General features: G+C 33.1%; 2 protein-coding genes across 2 annotated transcripts; one reads left to right on the plus strand and one right to left on the minus strand.

Moving 5' to 3' along the window:
• The first annotated feature begins 9 nt into the window (after positions 1–9).
• LOC139524550 (G protein pathway suppressor 2-like) lies at positions 10–17,522 on the plus strand. The gene is made up of 11 exons (XM_071319404.1): positions 10–66; positions 4,254–4,375; positions 5,084–5,187; positions 5,838–5,965; positions 7,879–7,996; positions 8,736–8,874; positions 13,192–13,437; positions 14,035–14,132; positions 14,970–15,068; positions 15,612–15,686; positions 16,495–17,522. Exons 2-11 carry the CDS (start codon positions 4,279–4,281, stop codon positions 16,738–16,740), a joined length of 1,350 nt encoding a protein of 449 aa, XP_071175505.1. The 5' UTR covers positions 10–66; positions 4,254–4,278; the 3' UTR covers positions 16,741–17,522.
• A 2,948-nt stretch (positions 17,523–20,470) lies between these two features.
• LOC139524551 (BTB/POZ domain-containing protein KCTD21-like) lies at positions 20,471–22,438 on the minus strand. Its single transcript, XM_071319405.1, has 2 exons — positions 22,176–22,438; positions 20,471–21,045 (listed from the first exon to the last, which is right to left on the minus strand). The coding sequence occupies exons 1-2, from the start codon at positions 22,400–22,402 to the stop codon at positions 20,739–20,741; spliced, it is 534 nt and encodes a 177-aa protein (XP_071175506.1). The 5' UTR covers positions 22,403–22,438; the 3' UTR covers positions 20,471–20,738.
• Between the last annotated feature and the right edge of the window lie 588 nt (positions 22,439–23,026).

The following is a 23,026-nucleotide window of genomic DNA, read 5'->3' on the forward strand; positions in this document are numbered from 1 at the left end:
AAAAGTTTTACTTAATTTATAAAAGTATACTTCCGGTTGGAATAAATGAAAAAGAAAAAAATATTGGTAAACAACATATTTTGATTTATAATTATTTACATTGCAGGAAAACTGTCATATATATTGTCGTTTATTTAGTTGAATTCCTTAAAATTTCTTGTCAAACAATGCATTTCCAAATTAAACAGTAAAATATATATCTTTTTCAATTCTTGACAAGAAGTGGGACCAAAATTATATATATTGATTAACATTATCCAAGTATATCTCTTGTATTTTCATTGGCTAATGCTACTCTTTAAAAACCACTAGGTGTGTTTCTTTACTGACCAAGCATGGGCTGAAAAGCCAGTCAAGGTCGTTAAACACTTCCATCGTCGTGTATCTTCACAATTCAGTCATGTCTCAGTCATTACAACTGAAAGGAAGTGCTGGCTCAGCTCCACTTTAATTGCTATCTACAATGTTGGTTTTCTAATAGATAGAACAATGACGAACTACTCTAGATCACAGAAATTAATCCAACGCTGTACAGTATGTTTATAAATTTGTTGTTTTGTGTTAATACCTGTGTTATGATATGGTCCTTAATCATGTTAATACTCATAAAAATGAGGGACATTTAATGCAGACTTAGGACAGAGGGTCTGTATTGTAGGTTTTGGATAATGTACCACCATTTTACTGACTTACAACTTTGGTCCTGATAAAGTTTCCTGTCATTGTTATTATTATGTCCGAGACTCATTGACCAGTACTTCATCATCGTGGTTAGCAGTCCAACCTGGCCCTGAAAGCTTCTGTTGTGAAGGCAGTAAATTAAACAACACCAAAAAAGTTAAAATACCAAAAAGATCTTATCAAAACCAGAATGCGTATGGCAGCCATCTTTTCCAACTTTCCATCGTCAGGCATGAAAATATTTAAACGCTCACCAAATGCCTTCAGGCACTGAGCTGACCATGCGAGGGCCCCTAAAAACTGATATAGATCTGTAATTAAAGCTAATTCACTAACAATTTTCTCCTGTTATGCCAATTTATGATTATAAACGGTACTGTTGCCACCGTCAATTCAAAATTGACATCGGCAACTCCAACTACAGTCATGACAATACTGATATTCAGGATGCTTACCGAATAGAAATATTATGTTAGAGCTAGAAAAATTGTATAAATTTGAAATAAAATAAAATCTGTGAAACTTCATGAATGTGATTAGCACAGAAACGTCATTGATTTAAGTGAGGTAATTATAATCATGCTAATCATGCTAATGTAGACTTAAAACTGAAGGTTATTACGTTACTTCTGAGATTACCAAATAAATTGCTTTTGAATTGTATTTTTGATAATATATTTCTTTTTGTGCTTGAACAGTTGATTAATTATCAAATGATTATGTTTGTTTATTATTTATAATTACTGTGAATTGGTATTTATAATTATGTACATGATGTATAAACATGATAAAGCTAATTTGGTATTATTGGTTTAAACTGTATTAAAGAAACATTGATTCAAAGCAATAACTGTAGGAAACACTTGCCCTGGAATATAGTTTTAAATGGAAGCTTTATATGCAGGCAATGCTTTGATTTCTCAAAAGAATATGGACCATAATTTGCTATTGGGCTTGTTTCCTATAACGATAGAAAAGTGATAAAAATGTGTATTACTGTAAGAAAAGTTGTAACTACATCTAAAGATGCCTTTATTTTTATCAACATACAAGTGTAAGCTACTCTTCCCTAGAAAAAAAATTGAAATTAACAAATTTCAAAGATTATACGACCGTATTTTTGTGTCGTTTCTCGCGTTACTATTCGCTTCCGAAGTGCATAACGCTGACTGATTTATACATAATCGTCACCGGCAAATTCGTAACTTTTGCTTTCAAATAATAAAGAACATCGACCAATAAGAATAGTCAGAAGAAAATGCCGAGAACTATAAGTATTTCTGTAGCAGGTGTAAGAACAGCAGCGTTACTTTGGTTTCCTATTTCGTAACGCAAATTTTAGATGATGTAATCTGCTTTGTTGTAATAGAATTTTTTATAACAATATGCAAATATGAACTCTCGCGAGATGTTCAAACAGGTTAATCAGAGATGATTTACATTCTAGTTTTGCTCTTCGTAATAATTAAGTTAGAAAATGACGTTATCGTTATGCGTTACATTTCACACGAAACAGAAGTCCAGTTATTTCCTTTTTTTATTAAAATTGTTTTTGTCGTTAAGTTCTAATCATTTCCGGTCATACGTGAAACATGTGACTAACATATGTGATTACACCCTTAAGGCCATATATATGAAATACTAGGTCTGAACATTGTTTTTGTTTCCAACGGGATGTTAGCAAACATAATCTGTAGACTTGTTTCGTCTTGTTTAAAAAAGGAAAATACAATTTTCAAAGAGATTGCGCCGGGGGTCTATTATTTTTCCTATGTGCATAATGTTACATACGAACTTGTGTGAAAATAAATGCCCAATGAGTTGACAAAATCGATTTCAGATTTGACAGACGTTATAACACACTTCGTGTCTGGATAACGATGTAAAGGGTCCTTGGAAAATTCAATTGACATTACGTCTCTTATCATTGTGCCGATGCTCTTTGGATTGATTTTGCTTCAGCAGTAAATATTACTGGATATTTTAGGTGAAGAAAGATAATTTAATAAAAAATACATGTTAATATACCGTTACACTTGGAATGTACAAAGTTGGTATCTATGTCACAATTTTTAATTATTTTTTTTTATTCATGTTCTGCAAACACTTTTCAGAAATGCAAAAAACTTGTCAAAGGAGAAGTAAACTTTTACCATGCATGACTTGAAAGGAAGAACTTTATTGATTTTAGCCCACTAAAGTAGGTTAAAATGTGGAAACCATGTAGATGGTGTACAGGTCACAAATATCACATGGTGCCTATTTTAAAGATTTTAATTCCAAGTTAAAAGTTTTTTTCTTTACTGGATTTAAAGAATTTTACATTGCCAATGATTTGGAACAAATTGTATATAACTGGAATTTCAAAACCAAATATAAATACATTTTTTTGGCTAAAACATCAAGATACAACGATTATGGTATCCTGTATCAATGAAGAAAATATTGAAATTTCTGAATAAATTGTACTAATTGTTTTCAAAACAAGCACATATTTAGGAGTTTTATAATACTTTTACATTTAAGATGGATTTTAAGAAAAAGTATACTGTTCAGATTATTTTAAGCAGATTTTGCAATAAAATAAAACTAAAAAAATGCTTTCGGTTTCTTATGGTTTCCTGTTGCGTTTAAAAAAAACCTTTAATTTAACATTGAAAATAGATTTTAAATATTAACATGAAGCAAGTAACACTAGTAATGGTGTTCATTCATGTCTTTTGAAATATATTGTGCAAAATAAAGAAAATAAAGATTGGTTTCCTGTTTGGTTTCCTGTCATGTAAATGGTGAATCAAAATGTATTAATTTTTTCTTGAAAAACTCAATTGTTCCATTAATACTATTCTAACACCAACACAACCCACAGAATAAAAGTTAAAGTTTTAGAACTTATAAAAAAGGATACAAAAAGAAACCAAAGGCCGAATACCAAATTATGGTCCATATTGTAATCATCTCTGTTGTGTTAAACATGTTAAAGTTAAGTTCTCAACAAACCCTCATTGTCAATTTCTAGTCTGTTAACCTATATATCAAGTTTAATGGGATAGATGTGACTGGCAGTCACCAAACTAGGAATTATTTAGTGAAGAGACATCAAGTATCCAAATTAGATACCAAATTTCACTGAGCTCATAGGTGATTGTTAATAAAAAGCAATATGAAGTTTTAGAGAAAAAAAGACATGTGAAGCTTCATCCATATAAATAATTGTGATGTAATTACTTGTACCTGAATTAAAAAAACATTCAAAAGAGACCTATAATAAAATAAATGAGTACTATTAAACAAAAAATGTATTGAAAGTTGGCCCAATCAGGCAGACTAATGAATCATGGTAACATTGTAATTGCTGCAATCAAAAACTGAATGTCACATGAACATTAATTAATATAATGAATATGACTAAAACATGAATCACAAAACCATTAACAGAGGTACCGTAATCTGTAAGGGAACAAACGTTTGAAAAAACACATATTAAAGATTTTAAAAAGAACATAGATTTAAAGTGATGAGCTCTGGTTGCAATTCTAAGGTTTTAGCTCTATTGAAATTTAATTTTATAGAATTGTGACACAAAAAGACTTCAGAATGCCAGGTGCTGTATTAGAACGTCCTAAACTGACCAAGACTATGTATACAGCACTGAAAAAACATATTATGAAAGAAAGAGAGAAAAAGAAACAAGGTTAGTTATTGATTTCTGCTTTTAATGTTTTCATGGAAAAGGGGTTTGTCATTGTTTTTACCCTTTTCTCTCCACTACATATTTTACATGCAGTAAATAAATAACACAATGTTTCTCCAACATGTCCAATACATTCATATTTATTCCAACATGTCCAATGCATGTGAAGACTGAAAACATTGATAGGTGTCATGGCAACCAAAAAGGTTGATACTTTTATAATTGTGAATTATATATACGATATGATCATGAGGTATCTGTCAATGATCATGAGATGACAACAACACTAACCACAACAACAACAACAACAACATGACATCTACATGTAGAAGATAACACACAGTACTTAACAATAGACAATATTGTTCACTCAAAATTGATAGACACATATAGAGATGCTTAACATCACTTACAAATGACTTACAAACTGAATAAAACATTTCTGGACTTTTAATTAAATTTGTGGTCAGTGAAAGGGTGTGTTACCTGTGACACATCTATAAACTTCTTCAAAATAGCATTTGTTTTTATCTTAATCCAGAATTTAAATTTTGAAAAGACTCATTGCAATTTCCATACCCTTGGATGCACCGAAATTCCAAATGTGAATTGTATATCATGAGTCAAAAAGTAAATCCAATTGTAAGTTGTACACTTATATTATTTCTGCTGAATTTGGTTGATTTGTTTTTGTTTTTGAAAACTTAGAATTAGAACAGGATGAACAATTGGAAAGAATGAGAAAGGAACAGGAATTAAGGAAGAAAAAGGAAAAGGAAGATAGTTTAACCTTAGAACAGACAAAGGAACAAGTATGAATAATTAATTGTATGGTATATCTGTATATCAAAGTTGTTTCAACTATTAAACAATGTGCCTTCTTAAACCACATGTTGAAAAACTTCGATATTCCACCCACAATCCTAGTTTGTTAGCATATTTTAGAGGAATAACAACAAATCAAGAACTTGACTACATGGGTTATTCATTGTGCACCATATGTTTGATATATTACTTCATAGACAGAAAAAATATTACAGTCATTCCAATTTCCATATAATTTAATTCTAAATTCAATTTTAAGCTGTAGTAAATCATGAAAAAAATTGATGACTGCACATTCACATGACAAAATTATGTCTATGAGCTGATAGACAAAACACTGTCTGCTAATAGGAAGAGGCATTACATCCAAAATTAAATTAATTAAAGATTAAAAAAAAAGAAACAGTGCAAATTTTTTTTATCAATCTTTTAAAGTGCAGAGTTATAGTAACCCAAAAAGTCTGCAAAATTAAGATTTTAAGATGATTACTTCAATCTTACATGGTACAGGAACAAACCATGAGTAAATTATGATTAAGGAGAGACAAGAAATTTACAATGATAATGTATAGATATTTTGATAATCTAAAAATATACATTATGATAACTTTCTGTCAACACTTAATGTACATTATAGCTACAAAACATGGAAAAGAAGTTAGAAACTCTGAAAGCAGAAAAACATGAGTTATTTTCACAGCTAAAGAAAGTTTTACATCAGGAGGATGAAACCAGAAAAAGAGCACAGATTAAAGAGCAACAAAAGTAATTATTTTTCGAATACAGCAATCTTAGTATTAAAAATCTATAAATAGCATTTTGTAAAATAGGATATACTGGAAATCTTTAGATAAATTTAGTCTGTGTTACAAATTCTTTTTTTTTTGCAAGTGGAGCAGACAAAAGGAATTGGAAAAGATTCAATATTTCTGACATGGCTTAAAAATATTCCAGCCTACTATCTGCAATTAAACATCTGTTTCTTCCATAAGCATGACAAAGAGAACTAAAGATTTAGTAAGCAACTGTAGATGGGAAAAATAGTTCAGCAAGTGATTGGATACCTGTAACACAGGTGTCTGAGACCTTTTGTCTTTCAACTGCACTCAATACAAGCTCCTTTGACCTTTTGGTCTAAGATTTAAGTGTAATTTGACAATGGGTATAGCCATCGATATTAACTCACCCATGATTATTTAAAACCAGTTCAGGAAAACAAACTATTGCTTTTTTCTCAAATTTTGTCCCGTTGAGAAAAATGAAAATGTATGATGTCATATCCTTTCCTTATTGATGTTGCACAATAAAAACAGATTATAAATTGTCATTCAAACTGGTGGATGTTTCTCAGCTGTAGCCCTGCTATGACATTGTAGCTGAGTAACTCAATTTGGTTTGAAAAACCATTGATACTGTGGATTCATTTATATGGATACCAATTTTCATGGTTCAAAACCTGCCTTTTCCTGGTAAGATGATTTTGTGGATTTGCCAAAGTCTGCATACAGCCTGATGGAAATTTGTATTTCTTTAAACATTTAAATTTGCGGTTCACCTGTACCAAGGAAAATCACCAAAATTGGTATCCAACAAATAATAAGATATCCATAGTAATCTGTTAGTATAGAAAAATTCAATCTGTAAAAGTTTCTTTCTAATCCATATACAGTCGAACCTCGTTGTGTCGAACTCGGTTGTGTCGAAAACTCGGATGAGTCGATATTTTTCTAGGTCTCAGCATAATTCCCGTTTGATCAATTTTAATCTCTGATGAGTCGAACTTGGATGATTCGAATTCTCGGTTAAGTCGAGGTAATTTTTAAGTCCCGTCGATGTAAAATTGATGTAAATTGACCCCGATGTCTCGAAGTTCAAAATTTAAAAAAAAATCGAAAAAAATAAAAACTTTTAAAAATAAAATTCATAACGGATGTTTTTCTTGTTTAACCTATTCATTTCCATAAGTGATTAAAGCTGTGTAAATTCCATAAGTGATTAAAGCTGTGTAAACATACTTGTTTGTAAAACAATTAAAATGACATGTTTATTATGACCGCTAATCAACACCTTTGTTGATCATCGAAGCAGAACTTGAATGTGCTGAACCTATTTCACTTGGTATAAAAACGAAACAAATTTTAATGACCCAAGCTGAGATTAAATTAACCCTTAGAATTAGAACAATAATGAAAATGGATTAAAACATTTTAATAATTATTATTAGTTGGTCGTTTTAATTTATGAACACTGTTCACATTCTTTAAAGATTAGTTATGAAAATATTTTCGCAAGTGATTCAATAATTTATAGTGACTGACTTTTGTAAATATTTGTGTATTGATTTTATTTGTGAATGTTGTGTGTTGAATCTTAAAAATACGGAAAATAAATACACAATCATATATTATCATATCGAAAAAAGCACAATGATCAATAAACATGCATCTAGTTTACAAAAATCACATATTGGTATTTCATACATTTCAAATATATGATGTCACACTCGACCTCGGATGAGTCGAACCTCGGATGAGTCGAATACTTCTGTCTGGTCCCTTCGACTTTGACACAATGAGGTTCGACTGTAATTAGATTTAATTTTTTAAGAACTGAACTTACTGGTATGTGTTAAAGCACAAGAACTAATTAAGTGAGTAATTTGTATTTTTTACTTTTAGTGAAATGTTGAATATCCAACAAGCTTATCAAACTCACATTCCTGTGTCAAGTCATTCAATGTTACAAATGCAGTCTGGGAGACCAACTCTTTATAGACCACAACAGCCAATGATTCCTGTGAGTATTAACAGAGGTCTCACATAATAAGACATAGTCCAAGTTCTAATCTCACTACACAGCTGTATCTGCATTGTTGTTTTGGCATACTATTTCAATTCAATTTCTAAGTTAACTTCGGAGTCATTTAGGGGCATTAAGCTCTGAATTTGTGAACATGATGCAAAATCTTTCAAATTTTAGAAAAAATGAAAAGTAGTCCTTATATTGTATTGTCATAAACATGTGTTTTGGTATAACTGCATACTGGAAAATTTTACGCCAAACTTTTGGAATTCTAGCTCATGCTGCTTTATGTTCTTGATTTCTGTTGGTGTTTATTTTTGTGTGGTTTTAGTCCTATAAAATAAATTGAGTTCAAGTGATATATTTGTGGTATTTTTATTTATGTGTATCACCTCTTACCATGAAAATAGCTAAAATAAAACTGCTGTGAAAACTGCACTGTTTACAGTATTTGGTTTCACCAATTGCAATAAATTTAGAAATTATTTTTATGGGTTGCATGCAGCTGGATGCAAGTTTCCAGTTACATAGTTACCACTGAACATGCTGAAAGTGGACATTCAGATTTCTGTCAAATAAGTGTCACACAAGCATTTGTTCTATTCCTTATATTACTTTTGACAAGAGAAATGACTAGTTACAATTTTTTTAGCATGGTTAATCATGATTCTCAGTCATAGGAATTATTATTTCTATATAAATTCACAATTGGTTTATGATTTTATCTTTTAAGCAAATGCAGATGAAGCGACCACACAGTCCATCACCCCCGCCAACTTCAGTGTATCAACAGTACACAGAGTCTAAAATGATGCAACCAACAGCCCCCAAGCAACACAGCCCGTATCCACACCATGCACAGACTGAATATAGTAAGTTACCTAATGAAAAAAACACATCAGATCCTTTTCAACTTGTACTCTGATAACATGTAGTGTATAGATAAACAAAATGTGGTATGAGGGCCAATGAGACAACTCTCCATTTAAGTCACAATTTGTAAAAGTAAACCATTCAGGGGCGTAGCTACCTAAGGCTCGACTAGGCACGTGCCTATACATACATTTGCCGATTATACCCCTTTTGGAAAAAAAAACGTTAAAAAAAATAAACATTTTAATTCTAATCCGTATTATTGCCAATTAGGGAACTTGACTCCAGAAATAACAGACAAAATTTACAATTTGTACCGTTCGGATTAAGGTGAAAAAACAATTTGAAGATGAGATAGCATGATGGAAAGCTCGTTGGCGTATAGAAGACAACATAACAGATAGACATTTTGGTGTCCTCAACGTAACAAACGCCGATCTGTGACCCTTCAGTGTATAGGATCATAGGCGGATTTAGGGGGGGGGGGCCCGGGGGGCCCGGGCCCCACCTTTTTGGGAAAAAATTTGGTTGCTTATATAGGGAATCACTGAAGCGTGACTGGAGCGGGCCCCCTCTTAGGTCAGTCAGTGGGCCCCCACTTATGAAAATTTCTGGATCCGCCACTGAGGATTATTTGGATTTTATTGACAATGCCTGTTTCATCGGCAACTAGTGAAAGATCCTTCAGTGCGATGAGATGCGTCAAATCCTACCTGAGATCGACATTGGGAGACAAGCGACTTTCAAATCTATCTCTTCTTCATATCCACCGACATCTCAATGTTGATGTTGATGCGAGTATAACTGATTTTATCGGCAGAAAAAAATCTGTCGACTTGACTTTGAGTAAATGTATCATTGTTTTTATGTATGAAACTGTATCTGAAAGTTATTCATAAAAGTTCAGAAATATTAAATTTGTTTAACCAATTTTTGCCCAAATTTGAGTTAAAAGATTCGTTCCAAAAAGTTGAAAATCTCTTCCTTTGACCCTCTGTGGGCCTTAATCTAAAACTAATCTGATCTACAGTGGGCATATTGTAAATATTTGTTTTTTTTTCAGATTTTTGTTTGTACTACGTTAATTCAGGTGTTAATGTAATATTATTAGCTCACCTGGCCCGAAGGGCCAAGTGAGCTTTTCTCACCACTTGGCGTCCGTCGTCCGTCGTCCGTCGTCGTCGTCGTCGTCGTCGTTAACAATTTACATTTTGAACTTCTTCTAGAGAACCACTGAATGGAATGGAACCAAACATGGCATGAATGTTCCTTATGAGGTGCTGACCAAGTGTTGTTACTTGTAGCCGATCCATCATCCAAGATGGCCGCCAGCGGGGGACTTAGTTTAACATAGGACGCTATGGGAAATGCATACAAATGACTTCTTTAAGAGAACCATTGAATGGAATGAAACCAAACATGGCACGAATGTTCCTTATGAGGTGCTGACCAAGTGTTGTTACTTTGTTGCCAATCCATCATCCAAGATGGCCGCCAGCCGGGGACTTAGTTTAATATAGGACCCTATGGGAAATGCATACAAATGACTTCTTTTAGAGAACCACTGAATGGAATAAAACCAAACATAGCATGAATTATCCTTATGGGGTGCTGACCAAGTGTTGTTACTTTGTAGCCGATCCATCATCCAAGATGGCCGCCAGCGGGGGACTTAGTTTAACATAGGACCCTATGGGAAATGCATACAAATGACTTCTTCTAGAGAACCACTAAATGGAATGAAACCAAACATAGCATGAATGTTCCTTATGTGGTGCTGACCAAGTGTTGTTACTTTGTAGCCGATCCATCATCAAAGATGGCCGCCAGGAGGGGACTTAGTTTAACATAGGACCCTATGGGAAATGCATACAAATGACTTCTTTTAGAGAACCACTGAATGGAATAAAACCAAACATAGCATGAATGTTCCTTATGGGGTGCTGACCAAGTGTTGTTACTTTGTAGCCGATCCATCATCCAAGATGGCCGCCAGCGGGGGACTTAGTTTAACATAGGACCCTACGGGAAATGCATACAAATGACTTCTTTTAGAGAACCACTGAATGGAATGAAACCAAACATGGCATGAATGTTCCTTATGAGGTGCTGACCAAGTGTTGTTACTTTGTTGCTGATCCATCATCCAAGATGGATGCCAGCCGGGGACTTAGTTTAACATAGGACCCTATGGAAAATGCATACAAATGACTTCTTTTAGAGAACCACTGAATGGAATAAAACCAAACATAGCATGAATGTTCCTTATGGGATGCTGACCAAGTGTTGTTAATTTGTAGCTGATCCATCATCCAAGATGGCCGCCAGCGGGGGACTTAGTTTAACATAGGACCCTATGGGAAATGCATACAAATGACTTCTTCTAGAGAACCACTAAATGGAATGAAACCAAACATAGCATGAATGTTCCTTATGGAGTGCTGACCAAGTGTTGTTACTTTGTAGCTGATCCATTATCCAAGAAGGCCGCCAGCGGGGGACTTAGTTTAACATAGGACCCTATTGGAAATGCATACAAATCACTTCTTCTAGTGAACCACTGAATGGAATGAAACCAAACATGGCATGAATGTTCCTTATGTGGTGCTGACCAAGTGTTGTTACTTTGTAGCTGATCCATCATCCAAGATGGCCGCCAGCGTGGGACTTAGTTTAACATAGGACCCTATGGGAAATGCATACAAATGACTTCTTTTAGAGAACCACTGAATGGAATGAAATCAAACATGGCATGAATGTTCCTAATGTGGTGCTGACCAAGTGTTGTTACTTTGTAGCAGATCCATTATCCAAGATTGCCGCCAGCGGGGGACTTAGTTTAACATAGGACCCTATGGGAAATGCATACAAATGACTTCGTTTAGAGAACCACTGAATGGAATAAAACCAAACATTGCATGAATGTTCCTTATGAGGTGCTGACCAAGTGTTGTTACTTTGTAGCCGATCCATCATCCAAGATGGCCGCCAGCAGGGGACTTAGTTTAACATAGGACCCTATGGGAAATGCATACAAATGACTTCTTTTAGAGAACCACTGAATGGAATAAAACCAAACATGGCATGAATGTTCCTTATGAGGTGCTGACCAAGTGTTGTTACTTTGTAGCCGATCCGTCATCCAAGATGGCCACCAGTGGGGGACTTTTGAATGAAATTAAACATGTTCCTTTCCTTATAAATGAGGTTGTGTTGTCACTTTTAGCCAAATTTTATATTTTTTTATATGATTTCAAAAACCCAAGTAGAATCAGGTGAGCGATACAGGCTCTTGAGAGCCTCTAGTTCATAATTCTTCGAACTTTTCTTCATGAATAGTATCATGATAAAAACCAGTAAATATAATATTTTTGTACACAAAATTATGCAACTAAAATGCTGAAAACCGTTTTCTGTAGGAAGCCCCCCCCCTGAACCCCCTACCATGGCACCGCCCTGGATCTGCAGGGGGCCTTAAACGGCCCACAGACCCCCTGCCGATTTTTGCCTACAGTTGATCTGGAACCTAGCTACGCCCCTGCCATTATAAATCAAAGTATGGTCTTCAACATGGAGCCTTGGCAAAAGAGAAACAAGAAACACTTATGAACCACATAAACAAATGACAACCGCAGAACATCATGTTCCTGACTTGGAACAGGTGGGAACAAATGCAGCAGGTTTATACATATTTTATGTAAGAATTAGTTTTGATTAGCCACAACAGTAGATTAGCTCAAAGATACTAGTATTTCAAAAATTTGGACTAGGAAACAAGAGCAGTGCTCTTAAATACATCTATCTCTCTTATACTCAGATTAGTATATAGTATGCCAAGTCAATGATGACACCTACAAAAAAAACACAAATATATGCAAATTATACAAATTAAAGTAGAAAATGGTCATTCTAATATCTTCTTACTTTTTCTGATATTTTTTAGTACTGTAATAGTAGGTCTTTCATAGTTCTGTTCTAAAATTAAATAATCTACAGAGTCATCTGACAAATTTTAGGTGTTACTTTTTGAGTCTTTTTTCTATGCAATTTTACATCTACTTGATCTAAGGCCAAAGTGTTTTATTTGTTGTTTAACATATTTTTTATGTGAAATGTTTGGGTCAGACAATAAGGGAAAAATAAATTATAAAGTTTTTTATAAGACATAATAATTTTGATCTTAAATTTTATTTCATTGTAACAAGAAGTTTTTTGGTAAAATATTTGGATTATTTGATATGTACAATGCATTGTCATCGTCATGATAGAACATATTGTTTCAATATTGTAATCATAATGTTGATTTATATTTCCAGAGACAAGTTCCTATCCTGGACACACCCCTTCAAGTCAGGTGACATACACCAGTAAACCTTCTGTCCATGCTTACCAACAGCAACAACAACAGGCAGCAGTTTACACTGGAAATAAATCCCCCGGTAAAAGTTACCCAGCATCACAGTCAGCGTTCACATCATATCCTAACCACTACACCCATCAGCAACAGAAACAAATTCCTGAGTCTTACCCTGGATATCCCAGGATGCAACAGCCGCCATCTGGTAAGTAATACCACAGTCACTATTAAAATTCTTCCTATGCCAACCAGAAACAAAAACAAATCCCAGAGTCTTACCCTAGATATCCCAGGATGCAACAGCCAACTGGTAAGTAAGTCAACATTGACAAACAAACACAAACAGATCCCAAACAGAGTCTTGCTCTTTACGGCTGGTAAATAACAATAAGTGTGATATTATATTTTTTTCTTATCAATATACATATACTAAAGGTATTTGCAAATTTATCAATTTGCACTTACATTGTATCTTGACCATAATACAGGTCTCTAAAACCAGCACTAGATTTGGTATGATTGCCAATGAGACAACTTTCCACCAGATTCTAAATTCTACATTAATTATAAAAAAAAAAAGAGATCTGTTATTTTTTTCATGGTAAAAGATCAATGTAGAAGGTCTTATAATGTTGTTGTTATAGGATCTTTTACATTTTATGTTTTTATCGTAATGACCCTGCATACCTGAGGTATCCACTTTATGGAATCTACTAACAGAAGATTTACCAGGTGTTGGTTAACTTGTGTTTGATTTTTTTTAACGAAAAATGTCTATTGAACTCAGTTTTTCTTTATGTAGGATACATGGGCCAAACACATGGGTCATTACAGCAGCAGTTAGAGCATGCCAATCAGAAAGCTGGTTTTAATGAAGAAAATAAATATAAACTTCAACAGGTACTTACAAAATGTTGTAGATATATTATTTATACATGTATTACATATGTATGACTGGATTTATATTGTTAATTTATTGTCTAGGAAAAAGAGAGTAGTTCACATATAACAATACAAATTTAAATTCCTGAGAGCCTTTTAATGAATATAAATAACTTATACAAAAACTCTTATTGTCATATTTATATAGAAACAAAAGATTGACCAAAGTATGTCTTGATGATTTAGTTGGTGTACATTGTATTTCATTGCAATTTAAAAAAAAAAAACATAAAAGATACATGTGATTCAGGTAGAATACACCATGATATCCCGACTTTAAATATAATCTGCACAAAAAGATTTTGTTACCGTATTAGGTCGTGCATAGTACACAGTTATGTAAAATGAACACCTCCTTTAAATCCCCTCAAAATCGTGAAAAAAATGGTTGAAAAAATATTTTAAAGTATGATAAGGCCACTTTTTTGCCCCTCTTATTTAAAAGTCAAAAGGTGTCAAACAGTTATGCAATTTAAGTAGTCATTCTTGAAAGAAGCTACATTTATGCCCATTTGTGGACATTATGTTTTCTGGTCTGTTTGTTTGTTTGTCAGTCTGTCTGTTCCGCTTCAGGTTAAAGTTTTTAGTCAAGGAAGTTGTTGATGAATTTAAAGTTCAATCAACTTGAATCTTAGTACACATTTTCCCTATGAAATGATCTTTCAAATTTTACTGCCAAATTAGAGTTTTGACCCCAATTTCACAGTCCACTGAACATAGAAAATGATAGTGCAATTGGGGCATCCATGTACTAAGAACACATTCTCTTGTTTACAAATAGAATTTACTTTTCAGCAACAACAGATTAGAGGAGTTGCACCAATATCAGCCCAGACCCCCCAGGCACTATTACACCAACAAATACAGTTACAACAGCAGCAACCACAACAAAAGGTCTGTTATTATTACTTAGCTGTTTACTCGCTATTAATTGGTCTTAAGTGCAATTGTCAAGAAATGTTATCAAATTAATTGTAATATTCTTATTTTCTGTAGATTTATGGTCCCATTTTATCTCTTAAAAATCTAAAGTACAAAGAAAGGTAGTTTTTTAAACTTAATTGTTATATTCATAATTAACTAAAAGTCAGCTGGTTCATCCAAGTGAAAACATAGCAGGTAATGGATAAATAAACAATTTTATGAAAACAGCTTCTTTGTCAAATAGCCAAAAATGATTTTTGTGAACACTGTGTCATTGTTTAAAAAATCAAATTCTTTAGAAATACCATAGAGAGATATAAATAATTCAATCCAGTGAAGTACTAATGAATAAATTAAAGCGCAATTAAGCTAATGTATAAGTTACTGGAGTATAAATTTCAAATCAGTAAGCTAAGATAAATATAGAGTTGTCGTTCAGGCTGAATGCCATATATACAAGTAAGTTTTTGTTTCAAAACTTCAATTTACATTTTCTACATGATATATTTACAGGGCAGCATAGTTACAGGATACTCAGCCAGAGGTCAAGCTCCACCTCAGTCTACTGCTTATCAACAGTCTCAACAGGTAACCTTATATTAGAGTTAAAAAAAATTTCAATTCTCTAAGTTCAAGCACTATGTCAGTAGTACTACTGATTGTGTATATGTCTATATCAGTTTCTCATATTTTCACAGTTTTAAACCTGGATAAAATTGAGAATGGAAATAAGGAATGTGTCAAAGAGACAACAACCCGACCAAAGAGTAAAAAACAGCCGAGGCCACTAATGAGTCTTCAACACAGCAATAAAATCCTGCACCCAAAAGCATGCTTCAGCTGGCCCCTGAACAAACATGTGTTCTAAAATGACAATAATACATGAATCATCAAGGAACAACTAACAGTTTCTGACATGCCAGCTCCAGACCTCAATTAAACTGATTAAAATATAATGTCTTCATCATATGAAAATCAAGCAGATCCCCTCCTGTTAGGGGTTTAGTATCCTACTATCATTAAATATATGGAAAGAACATAACCCTCATCATGCCAACAAATGATTTTAATTAGTATAAATGTGTTTGTTACGATGCTAAGATTAATTTTCTGATATTCGGTTGATATCAGCTAGGTTATAATCCTCAGACCAATATAATTTGATATGCACTTATATTATAATAACTATAATTTCCATTGAAAAAGTATGCATAGTACAAATTCATATGACATTAAAAAAATGTGATCTGACCATATTGATGATGTGTTATTAAAAAAAAGGTTACTTATTGAATTTTTATCTTGTACCAATATTGATAGAAATACATGATATGCAAATGTTAAAACAGTAACAGCATATTCAATATATATTTTGATTTCCTTGCATTTTTTGTAGAACTATTCCCCACAACAAGCATCCCAAGTTAGAATGTCTACTCAGATGACAGGTCAACCAATGACAGGTCAGCCAATGACTGCTCAACCAATGACAGGACAGCCAATGACTGCTCAGCCAATGACAGGTCAACCAATGACAGCTCAGCCTATGACTGGTCAACCAATGACAGCACAGCCAATGACTGGACAACCTATGACAGCCCAGCCAATGGGAGGACAGCATGGTGGGAGACAATATTTTTAAGAAGATACTATATTACTGATTAGAACTGGTTTTCTGTGTTGTTAGAGTGTGCTGTAAATAACTGATTATCTCCCCTGATTTGGTTAAACAAAGTATCCAAAGTATCAATCGGCATTGTTAATTTATTGTGTTATTAATGTAGCTGAGAGGTTAACTGTTAATTGGTATATAATGTTAGAGTGTGGAGAACATTTGTTTTTAAAGAAAATTGTGTTGTTCCCAGGATAGGAAAGGTTGATTATGTTGGAAAAAAATCCAAGAAATAAGAGTATATTTGATAACACCTGATTGTACAAACTCATAATTTTCTGTGTTAGATTCATTTTGTAAAATTGATATTTCAAAGACTAAGAGTTTGATGGTTAAGTCAATTTATTTTAACACACAAATGAAAATAAATACTTTTACTAAAATCAGATTTGCACTCAATTGATAAACAGAGAACCAGGAATATTTTATAATTATCTACAGGTTATGATCAGCATGTTATCTTGTCATGAGTGGGGAACTGTTCAATTTTTACAGAGTGGGGATATTGTTCAATATTTACAGAATTATTGATTTCCAACTGTATTCTGTGAAAAAAAGGGATTTTTGATATATATTATTGTTCTATTTAACGGGAATGAAAAATTCTTCTATTTTGTTGTTTTCACTGTATTTTACATATTTTTAATTATTATTATCTACAAGTATCATGTGCTTAAAGAAATATAATAGAAAAGTTGTTGTGTATATTGTTAAATGTATACAATGTTTTAATAAAACATAAGTTATAAGAACATTTTTTGTTGTTTTTAATGTTACATAAATAGACATATAAAGAGATAACCAGCAACAAACAAGAACCACTGAATTAAAGGTTAATTTTCACCTCATATTGCTTCTAAAACCTAAATTAAATAACATCATTCGTCATAAACTTTACTGGTTGACACACATGCCGAGAAATAAGGGAGAGCTCAGCCTTTGCCCTAAAGACAAGAAGTGTGCATTTTGTGTATATCTACATGTTTTGAGTGCTGACAATACTTTTGTTATGCTCTGCTGACAAATTTTCTAAAGCATAATATAATTGTCTTGTCCCTTCTAACAAAAGCAAAAATGTTTCCTGATAATAACTTGAGTGTCTCTTGCTAGATTGGAATGAAACTTGTACAGATGAAAGATATAGAGAAGGAAAAGTAGCCTATTGATTTTAGAAGTCAAAGGTCAAAGTCAATGTCATTAAAAATTAAAGAATAAGATGGAAAATATAATCTAGATTCTAATTTGAGTTTACTTTTATTATCTTGAATGGAATGAAATTTTACAAATTGAAGAAAAAGTGCAGAATTGGAAAAAAATCAATTGATTTTATGGCTTAGGGGTCAAAGGTCCAGGTTATTGTTACATAACTATCACACTTTTTAAGCTTGGTTTTGGTATGGTGTCCCACTACCAATTACAACACATTAACACAGGTGATAACTTGCAACACAGTACATGGTTATTTGTCTCCTCAAGCTTACCAGTCTCATAAACCATAAAAAAAACTCAATATATGTGCAATTCAGGGAGCATCAGTTTGCAGTGCCAGCTTAGCACTTCTTTTATTATGCATTTAGCAACAAGGGCATCAGTGGCCTCAAGTAGTTCTAATAGCCTGTCAACACTGAGGTTGTGAATTCAAACCACGCTAGTGTGGGAGCACTCGACTACAATCTTAATTGACTAGGATTGTCAGTTTTCCTATCAAAGGTCATTGGTTTTCTCTGGGCACTTCAGCTTCCTCCAACAAAATAGCCCAATTAATGTAAATGAATCATAAAAAACGCAAAATATACCAGAGGGACATTCAAACTCATAAGTCGAAAATAAACTGTCCACAACATAAGTGTATATTTACATTTTCTGAAAGCCTTCTGAAGTTGATAAAATATGAGAAAAACAGTGTCATACAATTTTGTAGCATTCATAGGGCAAATACTAGTTCACTAAACTTGAGAACACTAGTAGCTCTACTTCTGATGATGGATACTTAAAAGCATTGTTTCACGGATCGGTGATCAGTAGAGTAACAGTGTCAAGTCTTTATCGCATCTTGGAACAGTATATTTCAATATTTCTTTTCCTGGTCTCATGTACTATAAGCATTAGGACAATAACATTTAGTGTATGGAATGGTTGTACAATGTAAATGTCTAACTGGCAGGTTTCGTCTGACCTTGACCTTAGTTTAATGGTTCATTGGACAGTGTTAAGTTGTTTTAGTTTGGTGTGTTTCTCAGATATTATTAACAATATGTCATTTATATTTATTATTTGGAACGATTAAATGTGTACATGTCTGTCTGGTATGTTCATATGACCTTGACATCATTTTCCTTGTTTATTGGCGATTGATTTTTCTGAATTTTGTCAGTTTATTAGACACTATACACAATACCTCATTTGGAAGTCCTTAACTACAGTTGGTGTATGGAATGATTGTAAGGTGTCCATGTATGTCTGCCAGGGTTCATAAGACCTTGACCACATTTTCATAGAAGTTAGAACATTGATAATGATATGTTGATATGATACTAGTACTTGTAGTAAACCTCATACTTTCAACATGAATTAAACGATAAGTTAAACAGGCGAGACATTGCAGTGTGTGCTCTTTTGGTGTTTATTTCTTGACATTTTAACTTCATATTGGGTTATGTTTTTTTTTGTCAGAATTCGTTTTCGTGCAAATCGCAAACATTTTATTTAGTTTTTCAACGTTATAGATCAAATTATTTTGTTCAAAATTTAGCACTAGAAGGTATTTGAAAAATCTGCATTCAGAATATTTTTTTCTGTCCTTTGCTTGAACAGAATGTTTTTATCATAAATTTGGTAATCAGAATATTTTTATACAACACCTCCCCCTTTTTTGTAGTTTGGTGGTCGTTTTCTTACTTTCTACATTTTTGTACATTTTGTAATTTATCCTACGCTTCCGTAAATGTGGGTTTTTTTTCACTGTCAGCGAATACTTCATCTGTTGATATGTAATGTGACTGTTTTTATATATATCTAACGGTATGTTAAAGCTATCTTGAAAGACGTGCTAATTATAAAATACGAGCTGTTAAGTCTCTCCAGAGACATATAATACAATAATCATATAATAATATAATATAACATGTCTCTGGTCTCTTATAACTCTTTTAAAATCGGCGCTTCTTATTTTTGGTGCATATTGATAACTCGGTGCAAGTTAGATGGCTGTTATTTGTTTTACAAAATCACTTTGCAGAAAGAATTGGTACATGTTTGTCTTTTCACTAGTTTGTTTCCATTGAATGCTTTTTAATTCTAGTTTACATTTTTTTCCGAAGTAAAACTGTTAGCTATTTGCATCAAAGTCTTTAAGAGACATTTGCCTGTTTCTGAAAATTGTCTCCACTGATACTAATTTACGGCAATATATTTGTGTTGGATTGTGACGTATTTTCTCTTTCTTTTTGTATTGGTAACCCTTTTAAGCCTTTAATTTTAGATTTCAGTTTTCAAAATATTTTGTGTGATTCTAAGATTTTCATTTAAACTGGTATCTCGTATGCTAATTTTATAAAAGTGTGGACACATATCAGTGTGGATGTTTGGATGTTTGACCGTGTTTTCTAACTAATGAGTTCTCTGGTTTCCCCCGTAGGATTCAATGATGAACTGGTGTACACAGTGACAACCAACCTGTTATAAAGGAAAAAGAGAGAAACACCCGTCAATCCATTTTATTTTAAACACAAATGACTTTAAAATCACTGCCTTTCTTTAGAGTGACTCCGAAACAAGTACGAAACTTTTAAGTCATTGATTTCACCGGTAATACTTCCAAAAATATAAACAAGCTAGACTCGAAAGCTGTAATCTAGTTTCGCGCCAGCACAAACACAGTCGAATGCGGCATGCATGAATGATTTCTGATCACCAGACAACTGAAGTGAATCTGGATGACTATAATAAAGCAGTCAGTTACATTACCACTAATCATAAAAATAATCCGAAGAATCATCTTCGAAAATGACCGACCCATTCTCATCACAAAGGGCGAGAGAGTTCATGTCAGATCCGAGACTTCTACTAAGTGCATTGGACGGCGCCCTCTGATTCGGTCCCCCTTTGTTGTTCCGAGGCTTGTTACGGTTTCTCCGTCTAGATTTGAGAACCTTTTCCACGTTGAACACCAGCTGACACAAATCGTAGTATTCTGCTTCTTCCTTCAACATGGCCAACTCCTTGTACCCTTGTGGTAACGTTAGTTTCTTGGATCTCAAGTAGTTAAGGACGTACCTGAAGGACAATAATACAAGACATGAGGGAACGACTTTAAGTGATTGACCCTTTTGTAATGCGGAAACAGCTTTCGTTTTCAATGATCCAATCGTTATTATTTCTAGCCAAGCAATATAGAAGAACCTGCAACTCACATAAGACAAAGCGCAAATATTTTTTACTAGTTGGAAAGCCAAAATCAGTGACTTCTCACTTTATCATGTGTTTTCTGTATTCAGATTCAAGAGATTCTAAATTAATGCTCAACATTCCGTATTTAAGTTAACCATATTTTGTATTTTTTGTTTAGTGCGAAAAGCATAAGTAGCAATACTTATACCAATTTCTTAACAGCCACACCCTTTTATAAACATGGATATGTTTTCTTTTCTTTTTGTACAGCGACGACGAATATCTAATAACTTTTTGTATTTTGTTATTGTCTATATATATATTGATGTTTACCACAAACTATTATTATTTTCACATTGTGCACTGGACCTTAACATATACAAGACGTATGTCACTGACTGGAAGACTGAATACAGTTTAATGATGGCAGATGCCACCATGTGATGTTAAGAATGTTAGGAGCAAACATATTATAATATAATATTGTATTGATTATTAATCTTAATTTACACAACAGATTGCACAATCACAATGTATTTGAATTTATTTTGATTTAAAAAAAAATAGAAATCGATGTGGTTATATTTAAATCCTTCAATCATGAACGCTATAAAAAAATTTAACCGTTAACATAACAAGACAAGCAAGCATAACCCACTTCTAGTAATAAATCTTATTTGTAAAATATATGGATTATCAAAAAGAAAATTGAAATTTTGTTTTATCTTTTTTATCAAATGCCTGTCATAAAAAAGAGTCTTTATTATTTATAGAAAGCTACAAAATATTTTAGCCGGGAGCAAATAACTAGAAAATGATGTAACATAGATTGAACACTTTTGTCACGTAATTATGTGTAGATGTATTTCCTGATCAATGTTTAATTTTAAATTGGTGACATTCAAATAAATGATTTTACTTAATTATCAGTAACTTTTCATTTCATAATTTTGATAATTTAAAAATAAAATTAATAAAATTTTGAAATTGAAATGCGCGAGAAAAAGAAAACTTACCTGAAGATGTGCCCGTCTCTGTCGATAAATATGGTTCCCCGTTCATCTCTGAGTGGTCTGATAGCCCCTGTCACCAGTTGACACAGATAACACTGGGGTACCGAAGTAAGGGTAGATTTGGAGGTCGTGTATAACACGCCACCAACGTTCAGTTTTACAACCCTATCCGCCATTACCATTTCTCTCCAGATGTTACAGTTGTTTATTTCAACATGAGTGACAAACATGTTAATCGTAAGAATTACATTTATTATTTGTAATTCACAAAACCTTAAATCTATAATTGAGTAATTTTACCTACGTCAAAGCATAAAGAAACATTTGATAATGGACTGAGTTCGACACATGCTACTAAACTGAATGACGTTTTATTTATTTATTAATTTTTCTAAATATTTTTAAAAAGTTTGCCTTTGATAACGGTGCCAGGTTATCTATAAACGGAAAACTATTCATGTCTTTGATTTATTTTCATTTTCTTATACCAAAAATATACCAAATGATTGTACGTGCCGACGGCGCTTTGTATAAAATTGCGCCGATCTTCTTTTCACTTCCGCCGTTTTTTCTTTCACTTGCGCCTAGTTTGTTTTTCATTTGCGCCGATTGCGTACAGGTAAGGGAATGGTCATTATTTATCAGCTGAGCGGGTCGGTTCAAATTTTTGATATAAAATTTTATGTTGGGAACCCCCCATTATTTTATAAAACCTTATATACCTATATGGAGTTATTTTCTTTCAGAACGACAGGTATTCTTTTTCAGAATCAACCCGGACGATGCCATGTTTCAATGATATATGCTCCAAGGCATAAAATAATGACCTGTGTGAGGTCATTATTGTCCTTGAT

This window comes from Mytilus edulis, chromosome 5, assembly GCF_963676685.1.
Source record: "Mytilus edulis chromosome 5, xbMytEdul2.2, whole genome shotgun sequence".
Lineage (NCBI taxonomy): Eukaryota > Metazoa > Mollusca > Bivalvia > Mytilida > Mytilidae > Mytilus > Mytilus edulis.